Source organism: Hypomesus transpacificus, chromosome 22, assembly GCF_021917145.1.
Source record: "Hypomesus transpacificus isolate Combined female chromosome 22, fHypTra1, whole genome shotgun sequence".
In the NCBI taxonomy this organism is placed as follows: domain Eukaryota; kingdom Metazoa; phylum Chordata; class Actinopteri; order Osmeriformes; family Osmeridae; genus Hypomesus; species Hypomesus transpacificus.
The window spans coordinates 6,183,601-6,205,411 of record NC_061081.1 but is presented as its reverse complement, the minus strand read 5'-3'; the positions used below and the strand labels follow the sequence as shown (position 1 = coordinate 6,205,411).

The 21,811-nt window shown below is 50.9% G+C and overlaps 1 protein-coding gene across 1 annotated transcript in view; it reads left to right on the top strand.

Annotated features, from left to right (window-relative positions):
* The window catches only part of cntfr (ciliary neurotrophic factor receptor), a 46,950-nt gene that overhangs the window by 11,767 nt on the left and 13,372 nt on the right, over positions 1-21,811 (top strand). The window contains exon 2 of the mRNA XM_047045250.1: positions 20,888-20,969. Coding sequence (XP_046901206.1) covers positions 20,888-20,969 — 82 coding nt within the window. The remainder of the gene's footprint in view (positions 1-20,887; positions 20,970-21,811) is intronic.

The window sequence follows — 21,811 nt, the reverse complement described above, 5'->3', positions numbered from 1 at the left end:
GTGAACCATGGCAGAATGAGGTCTGTGTTGTTGACACAGAGCTAGATGTGTAGAGACAAGCTGTTTACTATTCCACCGTCTTGTTTACTTGTTTACCTTGTCCCCCGCCACCGGTCACCCTGACACAGTGGTCTGGGGGGATTTAGAGGGCTTTCAGAATCTCTCAGGGAGGGCTGGGTGTGTGTGTGTGTTCTTGTGTGTGTGTGTGTGTGTGTCTGTGTGTGCTTGCTTTTCTCTGTGTGTAGGTGTGTTTACTTGTGTGTGTGTGTGTGTGTGTGTGGGTGGGTGTGTGTGTGGCAGGCAGGGGGGCAGGCCAGTCCAGTGTGGTAATGACAAAAGACAGGAATGTAAATGGTGTGCAGGATCAGGGGGTTGTGGAGGAGACTGGCTGCTATTGTTGCATGTTCTCTTTGTCTCTGTGTCTCTCTATTAATCTGTTATCTCATTCTCTTTCTACATCTTCCTCCCCTCCCCTCCTTTTCGCCCTCCCCTTCTCCTCACCCCTCCCCGAGGCCATTCCAGCCTACCATTCAAACTCTTTGCTCTTCTTCTCTCCATCTCTGCCTGTCTACCCCCACCACTCTCCCTCCCTTCCCTCTCCTGTTCCCTCGCTCCTCTCCATGCTGTTTATTATTTGCTGGTGCTATTACCCTTGCAAGGTCAGCGGTGTGTCTAAAGTGGCTCCTCTCGGGGATGGCTATTGATTCTAATCAAACGCACCTCGGCGGATGCCCCACGTCAAGGCTCGTATTTCAGCCTTCTGAAGTTTCCTAATTGATTGCAATTAGAGCTAGAGGAGAGTGGTGTGGACTTCTGTGAGTCATCTTTGGGAGGGGAGGAGAGGGGGAGAAAGAGAGAGGAGAGAGATGGACGAAAGAGGAGAGGAGAAGAGAGGAGAAGAGGAGAGGAGAAAGAGGGGGAGATTGGAGGGGAAAAGAGGGGGAGATGAGGGGAGGGGAGGGACCAGGGAGAGTGGAGGAGAAGCGATGAGACGAGAAGAGAGGGGAGGGTTGGGGAAAGGGCGAGGGGAGGGGAGGGGGCGAGGGGAAAGGAAACATACACCTTGCCAAACGGTCTATTAGCGAGAGGACAGGAGAGGATATATATGTTTAGATGAGTAGATGTTGTCGTATTTCCATAGTGATGATGTGGTGTGGGGGGTGGACAAAGAGACCGGGAGGAGGAGGAGTGTAGGAAGAGGACACGAGGAGGAGGGGTGGGGCAGGCTGGGGGAAGGAGCTAACTTCTCTCTCCTCCCTGATTCCTTCTCTCTCCTCCCTGAGTCTGTCTCCCATCTCTCCCCCCTCTCTCCTCTGCGGTCGATACTGTACTCCTCTGTCAGTATGACTGTTGCTGAGGGTGGGAGGGGGCAGGGGGGGAGGAACCTGACACCAAGGAGGAAGAGAGGGAGAGATGGATGGAGTGAGAGGGAGGGAGGTGGGGAGTGGAGGAAAGAGAATGGAGAGAGAGGGAGGGAGGGAGGGGAGGGAGGAGGATGGAGAGAGGCAAGGCTGATGGACGGAATAAGAGGGGATGTAAGCAGAGATAGGGAGAGGGAAAAACATGACCAAAAGAGAGTGCGAGAGAGCGAAAGACAATATTTTTGTAAATGGTCCCAGCCATATCTATACCTGCCACAGTAAATAAACAACCCAGTCTTCACTATGTTATATTACATGGATGTACAACAGCGTACCATACAAGCCATCAGTAACTAGACTTCATTCAACTCAGTGGCAAGGGTTAGGGTCATAGACTGGTTTGTGGTTAGGGTTAAAGCCACAGGTACACCCAATTGTTGGCATGGTAACAAGTGTGTGTCCCTTGGAGCTCCAGGTCTCCAGACATCCCACTCCAGTGTGTGAGTTAGTCTTAACCTCCCACCTCATTACAGTACAGTGGCTGGATGAATAATCAAACTGTGAAAACCTTCAGTGCACTGCATTACTGATGAGGCATCACTGGAGCTATTTTGGCAGGCTTGTCTTCCGCTCGTTCCTGTCAGGCGGAGTCTGAATGATCGGAGGACTGAGGAAAAGGGTCGAGATGCTCTGGAGAGGAGCCTCCACAGCTGCTCTCTCTCTCTTTCCCCTTATCGCTCTCTTTATCTCGCTTTCTGTCTTCCCCGCTCCCCCCCCGCCCCCCCCCCATCTCCCCTGCCCCCTCCCTGCGCGGCTCGCCCTCCCTCTCTTTTTCTCATCTTCCCTCTCTCCACCTCTCTCCTTCAGAGGGCCTTATTGTGTGAGGCAGAGGAAATGCCGACACATCAGTGTAGGACAGACCTCCCATTGATCCCTGGCCTCTCCCTCCTCCCTGCTCCCTCCTCCTTCCCTCCCTCCCTCTCTCTTGCTCTTCCTCCACTCCTCCTCCCCTCCCCCTCTCTCCTGCCCCCTTTTCTCTGGGATGCAGGCAGCGGATGAAACAGCCAACATGTGATCCCACATACTAGGTCAGAGAAAACAAGCGGCAAAGCAGGCGGGGACTCCCTGAGGTGAACCGGTTCTGGTCCAGCGTCCCCATGGGAGGGCGGGCAGTAGCGGGGTGGGGGGAGGGGGGGGGGGGGGGGTAGAGTAAGGGAGTAGCAGATTCTGGTCCAGAGTTCCAAGGGAGGGGCTGACTGCAGCCTTCTTCCATTTGATGGACCCCTCTGGTGACCGGCTGCTTCATGTTACCTCTCCTCCTCCTGTGTGGGTGGGTGTGTCTGTTGGTGTGTGTGTGTGTGTGTGTGCATGACTGTGTGTTAGAACCGCGCGGACAGCTCGAAACGTTAAGAGACTTCCAGTGAAGTTGAGCGGCGGTTTGATGAGAGGGGAGGAAGGAAGGAAGGAAGGCGAGTGGGGGAGGTGAGGAGGGGTTGAGGAGAGAGTGAAGGTGTGAGACAGATTGTATTACAACCTCTCCGTCTCCTGCCTGCAGCCTCGTCAGTGTGGTGGGCAGGGGAGGCAGGGAGGTGATACATTATTCCGCCAGAGTGTAAGTAACACTTAGAGACGTGACAAGCGCCTTAGAAGACACACTTACAGGGCTCTTCTTTACAGCTGCCGGAGCCGACCTGAGACCCGTCGTGTGAGCGAGCCTGCCCATGTGCCCTGAGGGACTGGGATTTCCAGCTGCTCTGGGATCAGTGCTTAGAGCAGGGCCACGGGAACAGAGCTAAAGGTCACTCTGGAGTTTATTAAAGGAAGACTGAACCTGATAGGGTTGAACGCCCTCTGGGGTGTGTGTGCTGCGTGTGGGTGGGTGTGTGTGCGCGCAACTGTGTGTGTGTGTGTGCGTGCATTACCTGTAAACTCGTGGGTGTGACGCATTGACGTGGGCACGTTTGTGGCTTGCGGTCTTGCGCGTGTCCGTTCGCGCGGTCGCGCCCACGCGACAGGGTCCCGGCGGTTAGCGGTAACATGTAAACACGTCGACAGGTAGCCCTGCTGTTTGACAGGGAGCGCTTTAGATAATCTGGTGTCGTCAAAGGGGGAGCCGTGCTCCTGTGATCTGGATAACAAGGCCTTGTTCTGAGGACTGGCCCGGGAGGGCGGGAACACTCCCAACCCTGGCAGATGAAAGGGTTTAATCAGGCCTCAACACTGCCATTTTATCCTCAATGAAACACAAAGCACCCAGATGAGATATTCTTAGCTGCTAGGCAGGCTGGAGACCAGGCTGGGCAGCTGCACATGTTTGCAGTAAGACAGATGGCAGAGAGGCAGGTGTATTGTGAAACAGGTGTGCAGTCAGACAGGTGTGTAGTGAGACGTGGGTCGTGAGACAGAAGGTAGTGAGACAGGTGAATAGTGAGACAGGTGTGCAGTGTCATGTGTGTATTGTGAGACAGGTGTGCATTGAAACAGATATGTAGTAAGGCAGGTGGTAGTGAAACAGGTGTGAAGTGAGACAGGTGTGAAGTCAGACAAGTGTGTAGTGAGAGCCGTGTTGTGAGAGAGACAGATGGCAGTGAGACAGGTGTATAGTGAGAGCCGTGTTGTGAGAGAGACAGTGGGCAGTGAGACAGGTGTGTAGTGAGAGCCGTGTTGTGAGACAGTGGGCAGTGAGACAGGTGTGTAGTGAGAGCCGTGTTGTGAGACAGTGGTGTAGCAGAGCCAACAGACAAACCACGTACCCTCACACCTTTCCCCTACCCCCGACAAGGAGAAAGGGGGTTTCCCCCTTTGTCCTTATCTCCAGAGCAGGACCTTCAAAGCTTCTGGCCCAGCATGGGGTCAGAAGGTAGACCAAAATGGCCTTACAGTATGCAGACAAAGGAGTTTAAGGAAAGACTAACTTTTCTGGATTTACAAACATATGCTCAAGGACTACATGACTTATGGACACTATTTCAATGACGGTAGTTGATGTGTTATAATGTATGCTTTCCCTTTTATGCTGTGTTAATATAATTTGATGTTTTAATGTAATTTCCTTTCCTGTTATGATAAATCAGTTAATCTTGATATCAAAATGATTTTAATCTACAAACTAAACCATTTATTAATGTTGTATTGTTATATGTTGAAGTATTAGAAATACATGGACATTTGAAATAGCTGAACTCTGAAAAGTTATCAACTACTTCACACCCATACGTCAATCTCAGGATGGACGCCCAGGTGGGAGTAACTGACCAATCAAAGAGTTCACCTTCAAAAGGATACCCCCCCTTTCACAAGGATTATAAAACCCTGACGCACAAGCAAACCTTGCTTTTTCGCAAGGATTCACCGGATATGTTCGCGACACATCTGACCTATCCTTCTCAATCAGCAACTCACTGGACCACCAGGAACTTTAACGAAAGATTCCTTTGCTCTAACCGTTTGACAACGACGAACGGAACTTTGATTCTTCTTCTTCAAACTGACAACAGTAACTGCGATATTGCTACATTTCTTACTTGTGAACATTGGCATATTGTGATTTAATTTGTTACGTTTGATTTTTAGTTTGCAAATGATTCAACCTAACTTTCGTCAGGATTAGTTAACATAGACTCCCTCCATTGTTCTCCTGAAGCCTATCTCTCTCTCTTCCCCTCCCCACGCGCTCTCAACCCACCATCTAGTATTCCGCTCTCATCATAGTTTAGGACCTACTGTATACTGTTTAACTCAACTCACTCTCAACTAGCCTATAACGTCTTTGGTATTTGTTCATCATAATTACATTTTCTTAAATAAATCATTGTTTATAATACTCGCGTTATCCCTCACGTTATCTGATCTGCTCTACTTTCATGGAATTCGCTACTTAAGATTAGACTGATTATTACGAGTGCTATTATTCAATAAGGTTTCCTCTGTCCCTTAAATAAATCAGAGGTGGTGCCCCCAAGAACTGTATACTTTATTATAAATTAAGTATTGCTAATCTTAACCGTGCAAACCACGCTACAGTGGGCAGTGAGACAGGTGTGTAGTGAGAGCCGTGTTGTGAGACAGTGGGCAGTGAGACAGGTGTGTAATGAGAGCCGTGTTGTGAGACAGTGGGCAGTGAGACAGGTGAGTAGTGAGAGCCGTGTTGTGAGACAGTGGGCAGTGAGACAGGTGTGTAGTGAGAGCCGTGTTGTGAGACAGTGGGCAGTGCGACAGGTGTGCAGTGAGACAGATGGGGCTGCAGGTCGTGTGAGGAGTGAGTACCAGCCTGGTGTGTGGAAGAGACAGAGGTCTGACTGGGAGAAGAATGACTGGAGATGCACCGTGACCATGGAGAGATTGTGTCTCCAATCTGCCAGCTGAGGTATGTATGAATGTGTGTGTGCGTTTCCATGCAGGAGTTTGTGTGTGCGTGCGTGTGTGTGTATCTCTGTGAGAGATTGTGTTTGGGTTTTGGAGGGTCGTGTTTAAGTATTGCATGTGTGCCTTTGTCCACGCGTGTGAGTGAGAGTATGATTCTGTGTGTGTGTGTCTGTGTGTGAGCGTGTCTCTGCTGATCAAGGTCTCTGTGTTGAAGAGGGTCATTATTTCCCAGCAGACACCTCTTCAGCAGTAGAATAGAACATTGCTTCCATGCTTCAACAGACAGAAAAGAACAACAACCTGAGTCGTCTTTTTCAGTCTGCTTTCTCTCTCTCTCTCTCTCTCTCTCTCTCTCTCTCTCTCTCTCTCTCTCTCTCTCTCTCTCTCTCTCTCTCTCTCTCTCTCTCTCTCAGTGATATGTTGGTTGATTTGGCCACAACGTAGCAATGAGAGCAGTCTCCTCTCCTCTCCCGCTCCACGCCCTGGTCTTCTACACATTTCATGATTTCATCAAGCAGATGGGACAACCAACAGAAGCATTGGGTACAGTAACCCCTCCATCAGGCCAGCGTAGGATCCCTGGGAGATGGAGTACTACTCCATCTCTACTGACAGACAGCATGACTATATAGCAGTTAAATGGGTGGTGGGAGGAAAAAGAGAGAGAGATCATTCTGAAGTTACGATATCTCTCCTGGAGGGACAGTGATTGAAAACACATTTTCCCTAAAACCACATCTGGTGCTGAGGGCTGACTGGGAGCTGGGAGGCTAGGGACTAGGGGGAGGCTAGGGACTAGGGGGAGGCTAGGGACTAGGGGGAGGCTGGGGACTAGGGGGAGGCTAGGGACTGAGAGGAGAGCTGGGCAGCCTGGGTAGAGGGTGGCACTCCTCCCTCCCTCCCCCCTTCCCCCAGTCCCTCCCTCCCCACCGCCACCAATAATTCCGAAACCCTCATGTCCGTCTCTTTTGATAAAAGCTCAGTCTAAATGAATTCATCGCAAAGCGAGCTAGGTGCTCGATGAGCAGATAAAGAGTGCACCTGGTACACAGTGTCTCTGTGTTCTTTCATCCTAAAGAGACTGGTAGAATCCAAACCACCGACATCAAAGCGTGCCCCCACAATCGCCGCCTCACAGAGAGAAGGTTTGCTGCTTGCAGATTAGAGCACCACTGTATTGATGTGAAGCTCAAGAGATCTCAACCGAGGTGAAGACATCTGAGCAGTCATAGATTTTCTTTATAGGATGTACACCACTTGAAGATTCATCATGATCCAATTGTATTAATATTGAGACTTCAACCACACACCAGTTCACATGATTTTCATCAAACAAGGCTTAGTTTGACAGTACTCGCCAGGGTTAAGTACTAACTGCAGGGAAGGAGTTTAGTCTGTGTGAGAGATGTCTGGCTCTGGGTGTGGACGGGTGGACAAGCTGAGCACTACAGAGCAAAAACCATCAGATCTCCCAAGCATGGAGATATTTAACATTTAAGCCGTCCACCTTCCGGAGAGTTCTGTCTCCTAGCAGAGTGGAAATGTTCTTCTTAGATCTGACACCGTGGTCACACATGAAGCGTTCTGTATTTTGTTTCTTCTTTTCCTGGTTATTCCTTGCTCTCTCTCTCTCTCTCTCTCTCTCTCTCTCTCTCTCTCTCTCTCTCTCTCTCTCTCTCTCTCTCTCTCTCTCTCTCTCTCTCTCACACACACACACACACACACACACACAGACACACACACACACACAGACTTCTCATTTGGTGGTTTTAGGTGTGGTTTCATGTTGGACCTTTCTGTTAGCCTACCAGCCCTGTTAGTCCTGCCGGTGGAGCAGCCCTGTAGACAGAGCAGCCCTACACAACACCAGCCCTGTTAGTCCTGCCGGTGGACCAGCCCTGTAGACAGAGCAGCCCTGTTAGCCCTGCCGGTGGAGCAGCCCTGTAGACAGAGCAGCCCTGCAGAAGACCAGCCCCGTCTGTGAGACATGAGGTGGAACGGGCAAAAGAAGTGAAGTCGTGTTTCAGCATAATGTTTATTAATGCGGCCTTGGCCCTCTACTCATTAGGCTTGCCCACAATCCCACCAGAGAAGAGAGAGCCACACCCCCTACCATCACACCACTAGCCCCAGCTAAGACAACCCACCCGGCCCTTACTGAGCCACGACCCCCCCCCCCCCTCCCCCGTACTAAATGTTACTATGTAAATTCAGCTGAGCTCTGTGGACTGTGGTGGTGTTGAGCCTTAATTGGTTTGGCCAAACTGCTTCCTTCGCAGGCCTTGTCTGTCTAATCCCTCCTTGGTATTGTTCCAGATCACTGGACCCCCCACCTCTGTCTCGCCAGCTCACTCTTGCCCTCCCTTTCTCACTCTTTCTCCCTTCTTTAGGGCACTCTCTCTCTATTCCTGTCTTTTCGCCTCTATCTCCCTTTCTTTCTCTCCCCCCTCTCCCTCTCTTTCTCCCCCTCTCTCTCTCTTTCCCGCATTCTATTTCCCTTTTTCTCTCTTCGGCTGCTCTGTGTTTGCCCTCTCTCTCTCTCTAAGCCTCCTCTCTCTGCACCCTCGTTCTCTGTTCTCGGTCCTCTCTCTGTTTTTTCCCCTCTGCTCCATCTCTCTCTGTTTTCTCTCTTCTCTCACTCTGTCTCTTTCTCTCTCTGTCTCTCTCCGTTTTCCTCCCTTCCCTTCCTCTCTCTTTATTTCTGTTTCTCTGCTTTCTCTCTGTTCTCTCTCTCCCTTTCTCTTTATTCCCTGTGTTCCCTCTCTCCCCCTCCTAATGGAAGGCTGCCATCGCTCTAATCCCAACAGCTTTGTAGTATAAATCTAGTTAAAGCAGCGTTTCACCCCAGAGGAGCAGCCTCTTACCTCACCATTCCCTTCTATCGCAATGATGTGCGTGCATGTGTGTGTGTGTGTGTGTGTGATTGCATGTGTGCATTTAATCAGACGATGTTGTTTCTTTAAGTCTCTGACTGAACATGGCTCTCTTATGCACTTCCGATCTGGCCCCCTTGCCCTCCTTTCTGTCTCCCCACCTCTCCCCCTGTCTCCCTGTGTCTCCCCACCTCCCCCTGTCTCCCTGTGTCTCCCCACCTCCCCCTGTCTCCCTGTGTCTCCCCACCTCCCCCCCTGTCTCCCTGTGTCTCCCCACCTCCCCCCCTGTCTCCCTGTGTCTCCCCACCTCCCCCTGTCTCCCTGTGTCTCCCCCTCTGTCTCCCTGTGTCTCCCCACCTCCCCCCCTGTCTCCCTGTGTCTCCCCACCTCCCCCCCTGTCTCCCTGTGTCTCCCCACCTCCCCCTGTCTCCCTGTGTCTCCCCACCTCCCCCTGTCTCCCTGTGTCTCCCCCTCTGTCTCCCTGTGTCTCCCCACCTCCCCCTGTCTCCCCCTGTCTCCCTGTGTCTCCCTGTGTCTCCCTGTGTCTCCCCACCTCCCCCTGTCTCCCTGTGTCTCCCTGTGTCTCCCCCTCTGTCTCCCTGTGTCTCCCCACCTCCCCCTGTCTCCCCCTGTCTCCCTGTGTCTCCCTGTGTCTCCCCACCTCCCCCTGTCTCCCTGTGTCTCCCTGTGTCTCCCCCTCTGTCTCCCTGTGTCTCCCCACCTCCCCCTGTCTCCCCCTGTCTCCCTGTGTCTCCCTGTGTCTCCCCACCTCCCCCTGTCTCCCTGTGTCTCCCTGTGTCTCCCCCTCTGTCTCCCTGTGTCTCCCCACCTCCCCCTGTCTCCCTGTGTCTCCCTGTGTCTCCACACCCCCTGCCTCCGCCCGCTCCCTCCCCCTGTGAACCACCCTGACCACATGGAGACATACAGTGCCCTCCAAAAGTATTGGAACAGTGAGGCCAATTCCTTTATTTTTGCTGTAGACTGAAAACATTTGGGCTTGACATCAAACGATGAATGTGAAACCAGAGATCAACGTTTCAGCTTTTATTTCCAGGTATTTACATCAGGATCTGATGCACAAATTAGAAAATATCACCTTTTTGTTCGAACCCACCCATTTGTCACGTGAGCAAAAGTATTGGAACATGTGACTGACAGGTGTGTTTTGTTGCCCAGGTGTGTCCTATTACATACATTATTCAATCAATAAATACCACTGAATGTCTACACTCAGGTTCAGATTGGGTAAGATAGGTTTTGTCTATGCAGACTGTATTCAGAGGTGAAAACAACATGAAAACCAGAGCGCTGTCTTTGGGTGAAAAACAAGCAATTGTGAGTCTTAGAGAAGATGGAAAATCAATCAGAGCCATTGCAGAAACATTGGCCATAGCCAGTACAACCATTTGGAATGTCCTGAAGAAGAAGAAAACTACTGGTGTACTAAGTAACAGACGTCGAACAGGTAGACCAAGGAAAACATCAGCAGTTGATGACAGAAACATTGTGAGAGCTGTAAAGAAAGACCCTAAAACAACTGTTAGTGAGATCAGCAACAACCTCCAGATGGCAGGAGTGAAGGTATCACTATCTACTGTTCGCAGAAGACTTCATGAACAAAAGTACAAGGGCTACACCAGAAGATGCAAACCACTCATTAGCAAGAAGAATAGGAAGGCCAGGCTGGAATTTGCCAAAAAGTACAGAGATGAACCTCAAAAATTCTGGGACAAAGTTTTATGGACTGATGAGACAAAGATTAACTTTTACCAAAGTGATGGAAAGGCTAAAGTTTGGAGAAAGAAAGGAACTGCTCATGATCCCAAACACACAAGCTCATCTGTGAAACACGGTGGAGGTAATGTCATGGCTTGGGCTTGCATGGCTTCTTCTGGGACGGGCTCATTAATCTTCATTGAGGATGTAACACATGATGGCAGCAGCAAAATGAACTCGGAAGTCTACAGAAACATTTTGTCTGCCAATTTAAGGAAAGATGCAACCAAACTGATTGGCAGAGCCTTCATCATGCAGCAAGATAACGACCCAAAACACACTGCCAAAACAACAAAGGAGTTCATCAGGGGCAAGAAATGGAAGGTATTAGACTGGCCAAGTCAATCTCCAGACTTAAACCCTATAGAGCATGCATTTTACCTGCTTAAGAGGAGACTGAAGGGAGGAACCCCACAAAACAAACAACAACTGAAAGAGGCTGCAGTGAAAGCCTGGGAAAGCATCAAAAAGGAAGAATGCAAAAGTTTGGTGACGTCAATGGGTCACAGACTTGCTGCAGTTATTGAAAGCAAAGGATTTGCAACTAAATATTAAGTCTTATTCACTTAAATATGTTTTAAGTATATCTGTTCCAATACTTTTGATCACATGACAAATGGGTGGATTCAAACAAAATGTGATATTTTCTTAGTTGTGCATCAGATCCTGATGTAAATACCTGGAAATAAAAGCTGAAACGTTGATCTCTGGTCTCACGTTCATTATTTGATGTCAAGCCCAAATGTTTTCAGTCTACAGCAAAAATAAAGGAATTCGCCTCACTGTTCCAATACTTTTGGAGGGCACTGTATTTAGCCTGCATTCTCTAAGAGCTCTCCTGGTAGTGTGCCCTCCTGGCCTACCCTCCTGTTCCCTATCCTGGTCTATCCTATCCTCCTCTACCCTGTCCTGGTATACCCTGTCCTGGTCTACCTTGTCCTTGTCTACCCTGTCCTGGTCTACCCTGTCCTGGTCTATCCTGTCCTGGTCTACCCTGTCCTGGTCTACCCTGTCCTGGTCTATCCTGTCCTGGTCTACCCTGTCCTGGTCTATCCTGTCCTGGTCTACCCTGTCCTGGTCTACCCTGTCCTGGTCTATCCTGTCCTGGTCTATCCTGTCCTGGTCTACCCTGTCCTGGTCTACCCTGTCCTGGTCTATCCTGTCCTGGTCTACCCTGTCCTGGTCTACCCTGTCCTGGTCTACCCTGGCATGGTGTACCCTGTCCTGGTCTATTCTGTCCTGGTCTAGCCTGTCCTGGTCTATTCTCGCCCTGGCCTATCCTCCTCTACCCACCGCTAACCGGCCCTGCTACTCTACCCTTCCCTTGTCCACCCTCCTTCATTTTGCTCCTTTTCAATGTCCTGCAGCCCTGCCCTCCCCGGTCTTCCTCAGTTGTGTGGTATTGACTGGGAGTTAAGAGCATTCAGGTGTGGAGGCGTCCTGGTGGTTCACCAGGTAGAGAGCGTCTCACATGGGTTGAGGCCTTACAGCAGCGGCCCGGCTTCATTTCCAGGCCGAGCCCTCTGCTGTACGTCATCCCCACCCTCCCTCCCATGCCTCTCCTGTCTCTCTCAAGCCATCACTGTCAACAAAGGAAAGCAAATATTGGCCAAATTTCAAAAAAATATTAGCAGTAAACTGGTGTACTGTTCCATATGTGAGTATCAGTTTACCATTGTTCTGTCAGGAACATCCAACCATCATTACACTCTGTGTTTACCAAGAGCAAACCGTCCATCATAACAACAGAACCAATGTGAGTGTTTATAAACATCGGAAAAAACATGTTCAAATGGTACGCGACCGCACTGGTCTTGAACTTGCCGGAAACATGTGGGATCGAGGCGGTTACACTGTCATGTGCCTTCTCCGGGGAGACCAGTGAGTGGAGGGGGGCACGTCTCAGCTGTCGGGGGTCTCTCTCCGTCACAACAGCGGTCCAACCCCAGGTCTCTCCATCTGGGCTCCCATTTGGCAGGGCAGACCTTCCTTGGAGATTTCACAAAGGAGTCTTTCTCACATCTCAGACACAGGAGATCCACAACCACAAGACAAGGCTGTCACTTCCTGTTTCATCCCCCCCAAATCTCCCACCATGAAACCACCCTGCCTGCCTGCCTCCTCTCGTCCTCTTTTCTCCTTCCTTTCCTCTCCCGTCAACTCCGCCTCCATTAAAGCTGTTTGCCGCGATGCGCTTCCTGTCTAAGAAGGATATCGCCTCTCAGACGGAGCAGTCAGAGTGTGTCGGGAGCAGATGTTGAGAGTGAGGGGCAGCAGCCTGGAGCAGCCAGGATCAATCTGCCCTGAGCACCAGGTCCTGCTGTCAGAGGAGGCGAGACTCTTGGTCTAACGACTGCCTGGGTCTTCCGCACATCGATATGCACATGATCATACTAGGACTGCTGCTACCACTACTACTGCTACTGCTATTTCTACCACTGCTAAGAATAGTGAGACACTGTTTACATATAAAGTGCGTTCCCACAAGCACCCCACAAGCCTCGACCCAGACTCAGGGTCATGGTTGTGGTCGGATTCCCTCCACTTCAGGGTTCATGGGAACAGAGAGGATGCTGGGAGAGCCATTAAGCCCTGCTAAGTGTTTCAATGTCTCTGAAACTTGATTTGTTATGATAAAGATTGAGCTTTCTCCCAGAGAGAGGGACAGAACGAGGTGGCTCGAAGGAAGAAGAAAGAGAGAGGCGGAGTGTTGGGGTGAGGAGAGAGAATGAGAGAGAAGTGGAGGAGCGGGAGAGAGGGAGAGATAGTGTGAGACTAGGTATAGAAGAGATTGTGTTCCCAGTATTAGCTTTGTTGGCAGAGAGCTCACTGATTTTGTGTGTGTTGGAGCATCGATCAAGGCCTTGGCAGGAGAACTCCCTCTGACAGTGCTCTGGAGGCTGGCTTCCACTCCTTACTGTGGGTTCTACCACTTCTTATACGTTCTAAATTGGTTCTAATATCCCATTATGGATTCCTTGGGATCTCTGTTGGGTTCTCCAAAAGGTCTATCTGAATCATTCATTTAGAACTCCTTTTCCAGAACACTTTGTTGTTGTAGGTTCTGTAGAGTCACCTTGCGAGGGCATTTATGTTGTTGCCGTTAGTCCCACACCATGTAGATCCTCAATCTCTGATGCACGCACATTAATAGATGCCAAAGTGATTAATGATGCAGGTCTGATGAGGCGTGATAATGTACTTGTACAGTGTGGCTCTTATAAAAAAATGTTATCATCTGCATGAGATAATGCATCCTCTTCCGGTTGATTGATGGCTGTCCCGACTGTGTCCTCTCCAACCGCCTGGTGCTGATACAGTTAGACGGACGATGTCCCCTCGGGCAATCCATTACAGATCAACAACACCCCTGTGATTGCACAACAGCATGGAACAGCGGTGATCAGGTGATCTGATGAGGGCTAGGGTAAAAGCAACTCAGACCAAATAAGAATCTATTTGAATCTATTACATTATAATCTGGTTTAGCCTGGTCTGGTCTGGTCTGGTCTGGTCTGGTTTGGCCTGGTCTGGTCTGGTTTGGCCTGGCCTTGTCAGGAGGGAGGATAGAGCAGTGTAGACTCACTTAGGAGTCAAAACGTGGACCTCCCGTCTCCTTTCGCCTCCTCTGCCCTCTACCCCATCCCTCCATTCCTCTTAAACAGAGACACTTTACAACCATCAGAATGCAAACAGTCCCTTCACCTTGGAATGTGCAACGCTTCTCTCTAATCTTCTACCCTAAAAAAATTACCCTTCTGGAGAGAAGCCCAATCAATAACTCACTGGAGCTCCAAATGTATTATCTTACAAGCTGCCTGCCACCCAGACACGCAGACTAGGGGAGCATGAAGAGAGCTGCAGTGGAAGGAGGAGGAAAGGGGGAGAGGAGCCGACCTCCTCTCTTCTACGCCTAAGGCACCTTGTCAATGGATACTCAAAGAGGAGCATGGAAATAAACTCCATTAGCCAGCAGCTCTGTTAGAGCACCATTTACCACCAGACTATGAGAGAGAAACAGAGAGAGAGAGAGAGAGAGAGAGAGAGAGAGAGAGAGAGAGAGAGAGAGAGAGAGAGAGAGAGAAACAGAGAGAGAGAGAGAAGGGGGGAGAGGGAGGGAGAGGCAGGACGCAAATTAAGCATTCAAGGAAAACAAACGATGGTGACCGACGCCGGCAATGGGCCACGAAATAGCGGAAACGATGTCCGCCATCTTGGATGTAGTCCTCAATTGCTTGCTGCAAGAAAAGGGCGACTGTCGACCATTTTAACTGTAGTCCCCGAGTACATTCCTGGCCGAGCTGGCAGCAGGGCAGATGTCCCTAGAATAGAACAGCCCCACCCCCCCTTCGTTAGACAGACCCTGATTGGAGCAGACGTGAGGTGACAGGCGAGAGCCTGGGTCATGTCGTCCTCGGTAGCACAGCCCAAGAGAAGGAGTGGGAGGACAGATGGACCTGGAGATGACTTTGAGGAGGAGGACAGCAGGACAGCTGGGGATCAATACTCTCATTTGAAACCCCAGGAACTCAACTTCTCCAATACGTCTGAATGCTGATTGTCGTGAGGCAGGGATTGGGAGTGTGTCTGTGTGTGTGTGTGTGTAGGTGGACTGTGTGTGCAGGCCTGTGTGAGGACCATGTAAGGAGGGTCTCAGCTGAGCAGACAGCCCAGTCAGGTAGATCTGGAGATGACATGCGAGGTAATCAACCATCTCGCATCGATCTCCTCTTTACCCCCCTCTCTTCTCCTCCCCTCCCCTCTCCCTTCCCCTCGCCTCTCGTCGGGTTGGTTGGCGTGCAGAAGTGAGAGTGTGTTTGCATGTGTGGGGCTGAGCAGATGTGTATCATCTCTGTTCACTCAGCTGTTCCCTTCAAGGGGCCCGACTCTCTACAGATAGGAGACGAGGGATCGATGTGTCCCAAGTCACATCTGTGGGCAGGTGTGTGTGTGTGTGTGAGTGAGTGTGTGTGCACGCTTGAGAGGTAGATTTGGAGGACGTCCACTCCTCTTGGTCTGACGGTAGACACCAGCGGAGAGGGGAAATGAGGGACTGTCTGCCTCCTCAGGGCGTGGAAACTGAAACGGAGAATATGGAAATCTAGAGACGCCCCACCCCTCTCTCCCTCTCTCTCCCCCTCCCTCTCTCCTCCCTCTCTGTGAAGGACAGCTGGTAGGCAGCAGACAGAACAGAGGGTGAGGGATGTTATGTAAGATGTCCTAACGAGGTGTCAGCAGTTACTACACAAACAGCCTTATATAAACCCTACAGTAGCCGGAGCAGGGCAGGACGGAGAGAGGGGAAGGGAGGATGGACGAGAGGGAAAGAGAGGAGGAAAAGGGGGGGACAGAGAGAGGCCCGAGGCTAGAAAAAACATTCTGCTTCAGCTCCACTGCTCCTCTCTCTTTGACATTTCCTCTTCCTCCTCTCCTCCTCCTCTCTTCTCCTCTCCTCTCTCCTCCTCTCCTCTCCTCTTTCCTCGTCTCCTCTCTCCTCCCCTCTCTCCTCTCTCCTCCCCTCTCTCCTCCTCTCCTCTCCTCTCTCCTCCTCTCCTCTCCTCTCCTCTCCTCTCTCCTCCTCTTCTCTCCTCTCTCCTCTCCTCTCTCCTCCTCTCCTCTCCTCTCTCCTCCTCTCCTCTCTCCTCCTCTCCTCTCATGTTTTGGCACTTCCTCTTGCAGCATGGGCCAAGAGGACCTATGCTGAGCCAGTCCTGATGGAAGATCTCCCACTGCATTTACAGCCAACCGTGGGGGGATGGGGAGAGGTTGTGTGTGTTGGGGGTAGGGGGGGGGGGGGGGGGTGTAGTGGCAGCCAGCTCCCAATCCCAGTAATGGATTGGCTGGCTGATAAGCAGTGAAGGGGCGAACGGGGGTGTGTGTGTGTGTGTGTGTGTGTGTGTGTGTGTGTGTGTGGTGGTGGTGGTGGTGGGGGGGGGGGCTAGGAATACTGTCCTAATGGTTGTGACAGGCCCCTGATGAGAGATGTGCCACACTGAGCCTCTGGGCCAGCCCCCCCCACACACACACACACACTGCCAGAGCCACCTGCACACCCAGCTGCACACACCTCAAACCCTCGTACAACGCCCTACACCAGCCACACAATAAACCTGACACACTGAACACAACACATACTTTACACTAATCACTGAACAGCCACAAACAGACAAATAGAAAGAACCAGAACCAATAGGCTACGGCCCATAGGGGGGAGGGGCTTCACTCAGACTTCTTGCTGAGCGCTCTCACTTTATTGGCTAATGAAGTGAAAGATAACTCAGCGTTCTAGAGTTCCTTTGAAGATTTTAAAGTGCTGTCGTCAGCCAGCCAATGCTTGCATGTCTGTGTGAATGAGTGTGTATGTGTGTGAGCTCTTTGCCCTTCTGACAGAAGTTTGCCCTAGGTCACAGGGCTGATTCAGCGACCAGATTGCTGTCTCCTCTCCTTGCCTTGCCTTACTTTGCTTTGCCTTGCCTTGCCTTGCCTTGCCTTGCCTTGCCTTGCCTTGCCTTGCCTTGCCTTGCCTTGCTTTGCCTTGCCTTGCTTTGCCTTGCTTTGCCTTGCTTTGCCTTGCTTTGCCTTGCCCCCCCTCTCCTCTCCTCGCCTCCTCCTCGCCCCTCCTTGCCCCTCCCCTCCTTACCTCTCCTCTCCTCGCCTCACCTCAGTTCTGCTCCTCGGCAACAAACTTCTGTCTGTCCTCACAAAACACATGACACCCTAAGATTAGACTGGCTTACTGGCTGACTGACTGTCTGACAGGTTGTCTCACTGATAATGTGTCTGATTGTCTTTGCAGTACGACTGGCTGATTATGTGGCTGATTATGTGGCTGACTGGCTGACTGATTGGGTGGCTGGTGTAAGGCACCAGTCTGTAAATATGTTTCTATTTCTGATGCTACCAACGGCTTACCCAGGTTAGACTATCAACGGGGTAGTTGTTGGTTGAGTGTGTGTGCATGTGGCGGTGGGAATGTCTGTGTGTGTGTGTGTGTGTGTGTGTTTGTGTGTTTGTGTGTTCTTGAATACCACTGCCTGTTTTCCAGGCCAAGCTTCATGGCCACCCAGCACTCCCAGACTTCATACAAATGTGTACGTGTGTGTGTGTGTGTGTAAACGGCACATATCAAATTAGCAATGAGACTAATAGCTGATCTCTGTGGAGAGGAGGCTCCTCCTCTCTGACAGTCAGTCCATTCACAAGGGAGTCTCAAGGTAGAGCATACTGCGGTGTGTGTGTGTGTCTGGGTGTGTGTGTGTGTGGGTGTGTGTGTGTGTGTGTCTGGGTGTGGGTGTGTGTGTCTGGGTGTGTGAATGTGTGTGTGTCTGGGTGTGTGTGTGTCTGGGTGTGTGTGGGTGTGTGTGTGTGTGTGTCTGGGTGTGGGAGTGTGTGTCTGGGTGTGTGAATGTGTGTGTGTAAACAGTATGGGTGGCCTGTGCACAACGGTCCTCCATAGTCTGTCAGTACACACCTCAGATGCAGCGTGTGGCTGGTCCAGTCCTACTGTGTCTGACCCTGTCTTCTCCTACTCTGTCATGTCCTGTTGCTTTGTGTGTGAGAGTGTGTGTGTGTGTGTGTGTGCGTGTGTGTGTGACTGTCAGCTGTGTTGACTTGGGAAACCTGCCTTGCGAAACATACACTCATTTAATAACATGCAAAGGCACGCACACACACACTTACAAACACACACACACACACATCACAGAAGTCTCCACGCCCTACCTCACACACACATACACCCCTGCTATGTTTCTCTTAGTTTGATACACTTAGTGAGGGTCAGGGGTGAAGGAGAGGAGGGTAGAGGTGTGTTTGTGTGGGAGCCAATCTGCAGCTGAGGACAAGAGGTCCAGATGGCAACACACACACACACAAATATCCACACTTGAAAAAGTAATCTCCCTCCCCCCTACCAGGATGCTCCACTGAAACATTAACCAAAACGCTAGCTCACAGTCAACACACACACGCAATCACAGAACAAAACACGCAAGCCAACCCAGACTCCTCTCCTCACTAACACCATTACCATTTTCAGTTCACGTAACTTTAGCCTGTAGCATGCAGGGTGTGGCATTCAATGTGAAGCGTGTAGCACATAGTGTTTAGTGTGGGACGTGTGGATCAATGGTGTGTAGTGTGTAGTTTGTAGCATGTGTCATGAAACATGTGGTGTGTTGCATATAGGTAGCTAATAAGCCTCAGGCAGAGAAGTAGTGATTGGGTTTAGCAAGCTGCGATCGCCACAGTGACGGGGAAAGGTCAAGTCCATCCAGCCAGTATGTCTCGCTAAATGCCATGTATTCTAGAGTATTATGGTCTGTCAGTGCTGAGGTCATAGATGACTGGGATTGATGAGAGAATTAGAATGAGGTGCTGCAAAGGCTCCTGGGAAACATCCCTTCATTAGGGAGGAGAGAAGGACAGCGCATCACATGACTCGTTGTTTTTACAGACATACAAGCACACACACAAACTTAGTGCACACAAACACACACACACACACAGACAACGCAGACACACCATTCCACCACACATAATCCCAACACTGTACACACAAAACACACACACGACAACACACAGGAAAGAGAGATCAACGGAAGCAGTAACATCTATATTGCTCTTGTAACTTTATTAACTGCAACCTGTCCTCTGCCCTGACCTCACTGGGGAAGACTAGTGTGAATATCCATGACCATGTGTGTGTGACGGCCTACTGGCATATTGTTAGAGTGAAATCTCCTGCTTTGTAGTGTTGATAACTAGAGAGTTGATGTGGCTGGGTGGCTCTTGGTCCAGTAAAGGCCTGGGCCTGAGGGACACACATGATCCAGGCACTGACCGTGGGCCTTATGGACACACATGGTCCAGGCACTGACCCTGGGCCTGAGGGACACACATGGTCCAGGCACTGACCGTGGGCCTTATGGACACACATGGTCCAGGCACTGACCGTGGGCCTTATGGACACACATGGTCCAGGCACTGACAGTGGGCCTGAGGGACACACATGGTCCAGGCACTGACCGTGGGCCTTATGGACATACATGGTCCAGGCACTGACAGTGGGCCTTATGGACACACATGGTCCAGGCACTGACAGTGGGCCTTATGGACACACATGGTCCAGGCACTGACCGTGGGCCTTATGGACACACATGGTCCAGGACACGAGTGGTGTGGTCCTGTGAGTGACAGGTGGTGTGAAGAGTCTGGATGGATGCTGGCAGTGTCTCTGGAACCTGTCATGCCTCTCTTCTCTCCTATCACTCTTTCCTCCTCTCCTCCTTTCCTTTCCTCCCCTTCTCTCCTCTCCTTTTCCTCCTCTCCTCTCCCCTTCCTGTATTCAGATTTGTATTGCCAATTTAAATGCTAATTTCCAGTTGGACTCCACAAAGAACAGAACATTCAATACAGCCATGAATTATATATTTTAATTAAGCGCTGGTTGGATCATGCTTCTCGGAAATAAGAAATGAATAAATAAAAACGATGGAAAATAAACGGAGGGAAGAGGGTATGATTGTCTACTGAGTTTTGATATGATGGGTGAGAGCAGGGGGTGAGAGCAGGGGGGTGGGGCATGGGGGGTGGTTCTAAAGCTGTCATATCTCCGACTCATTGTTCCTCTGTTTGATGGATTAAATGCTACTTATGGGACAGAGTGAGGGAAAGAGAGAGAGAGAGATAGAAAGAAAGGGAAAGACGAGGATTATGAGGCAATGACAAGGGATGCAATTTTAATTTCACCCCTGTCAGTCGCTCTTCCTCTGCTACAGGGGTGTGGGAGCTGTCAGTCATCCTGAGAGGCATTGTAGACACGCCCCTCCCTCCTTCTGAAACTCCGCTCTCCTGTGCTGTGCATATGTAGATGACAGGCAGACAGACAGACAGACAGACAGACAGACAGACAGACAGACAGACAGACAGGCAGGCAGGCAGGCAGGCAGGCAGGCAGGCAGGCAGGCAGGCAGACATACAGGCAGACATACAGGCAGACATACAGGCAGACATACTGTACAGGCAGACAAATAGATACATAAATAGAGGGACTGTGGGATCTTGGGATAGATCTGGGACTGTACTGGCCCTTTAAGAGCTAGGGTCTGTCTGGGACTGCCCACAGCAACAGACTAATGAGCAGGGCTGGACCAGGGTGGAGAGAAAGAGGAGGAGGAAGAGGAGGAAGAGAAGAGAGACCGATAGAAAGGGAGAGGGAGCAAAAGAAGAGAGGCTGCAGAAGAAGAGGGAGAAAGGGAAAGAGGATTCCAAGAGAGACAGACAGAGAGAGGTCTCAGAGGGACAGCGTGAAAGAGGGAGGCAGAGAGAGAGAGAGAGGGAAGGAGGAAGGGAGGGAGGGAGAGATTGAGAGGGAGAGAGAGAGATGGGAGATTAGACACAAACAGAAACAGAGAGAGTAAGGAGTGGACCGAGTTCTGAAGCAAGGACACATAGAAGCCCAGAGAAGCCCCTGACCCCTGACCTCTGAGCATGTCTCTGTCTCCTCCTCAGATGGCCAACAGCGTGACGTCCCTGTGTTGTGTAGTGTTGGCAGCAGTGGTGGTGGCCTACGCACAGAGACGCAGCCAGCTGGGTGAGTACACACTGCATCCATACACTACTGTACCCAGTACACACCATGTGCTCGCCAGCTAGGGCAGTGCACGCATCTGTGCACACAAAATATGATGTGCAAGCCAGATGGTTGCCAGTGTACACTAAATATGACGTGCAAGCCAGAGAAGTCCACACAACATCTATACACTAGTACATACTCTGTGCTAGACAGCTGGGTGAGTACACACTACATGAACATACGATACACTAAATGAGTACGAACCGGTATTAGCATTCTAGTATCCATTTCCTTACTAGCTTGCTAGGTGCTAGCCACTTCCTGATAGCTACTAGTTACTTCCTGCTAGCTATTAGGTGCTTCCCAGAAGTTGCTAGCTGTTTCCTGTCAGTGTTGCCTCCTGTAGTCTCTGTGGGTCCCCCAGCAGCACAGTCACCAACCTCCTAAAGACTGTCCACACTGTGCGTCATGAATAACGACAACAGCTGCTGGGTGGGCTGTTTGTTGTTGTTGTTGTTTGAATGTGCCTTGGTGATGTCCCGTCTTCTCATTAAGTGGGAACAGGGAGAGTCAGTGTGACGGCTCAGGCTGGCTGGGGGTCACGTGACCAGAGGGCATGACTGGGGGAGGGTGGAGAAAGGTGGACAGGACGAGGGTTAGGGAGAAGAGAGGGGAGATGGGGGGGGGGGGGGGGGGGGGGGGGGAGGAGGAGGGGGAGGGGGGGCGGTGTTACGCATTGCCCAGTCCTTCACACAGCCCTGTGTTACTCAGCTGAGCAGTCTGCCCTGTCACGAGGTCGCATGCGCACTCACACACACACACACCCACACACACACACACACACGCATACTCACACCCAC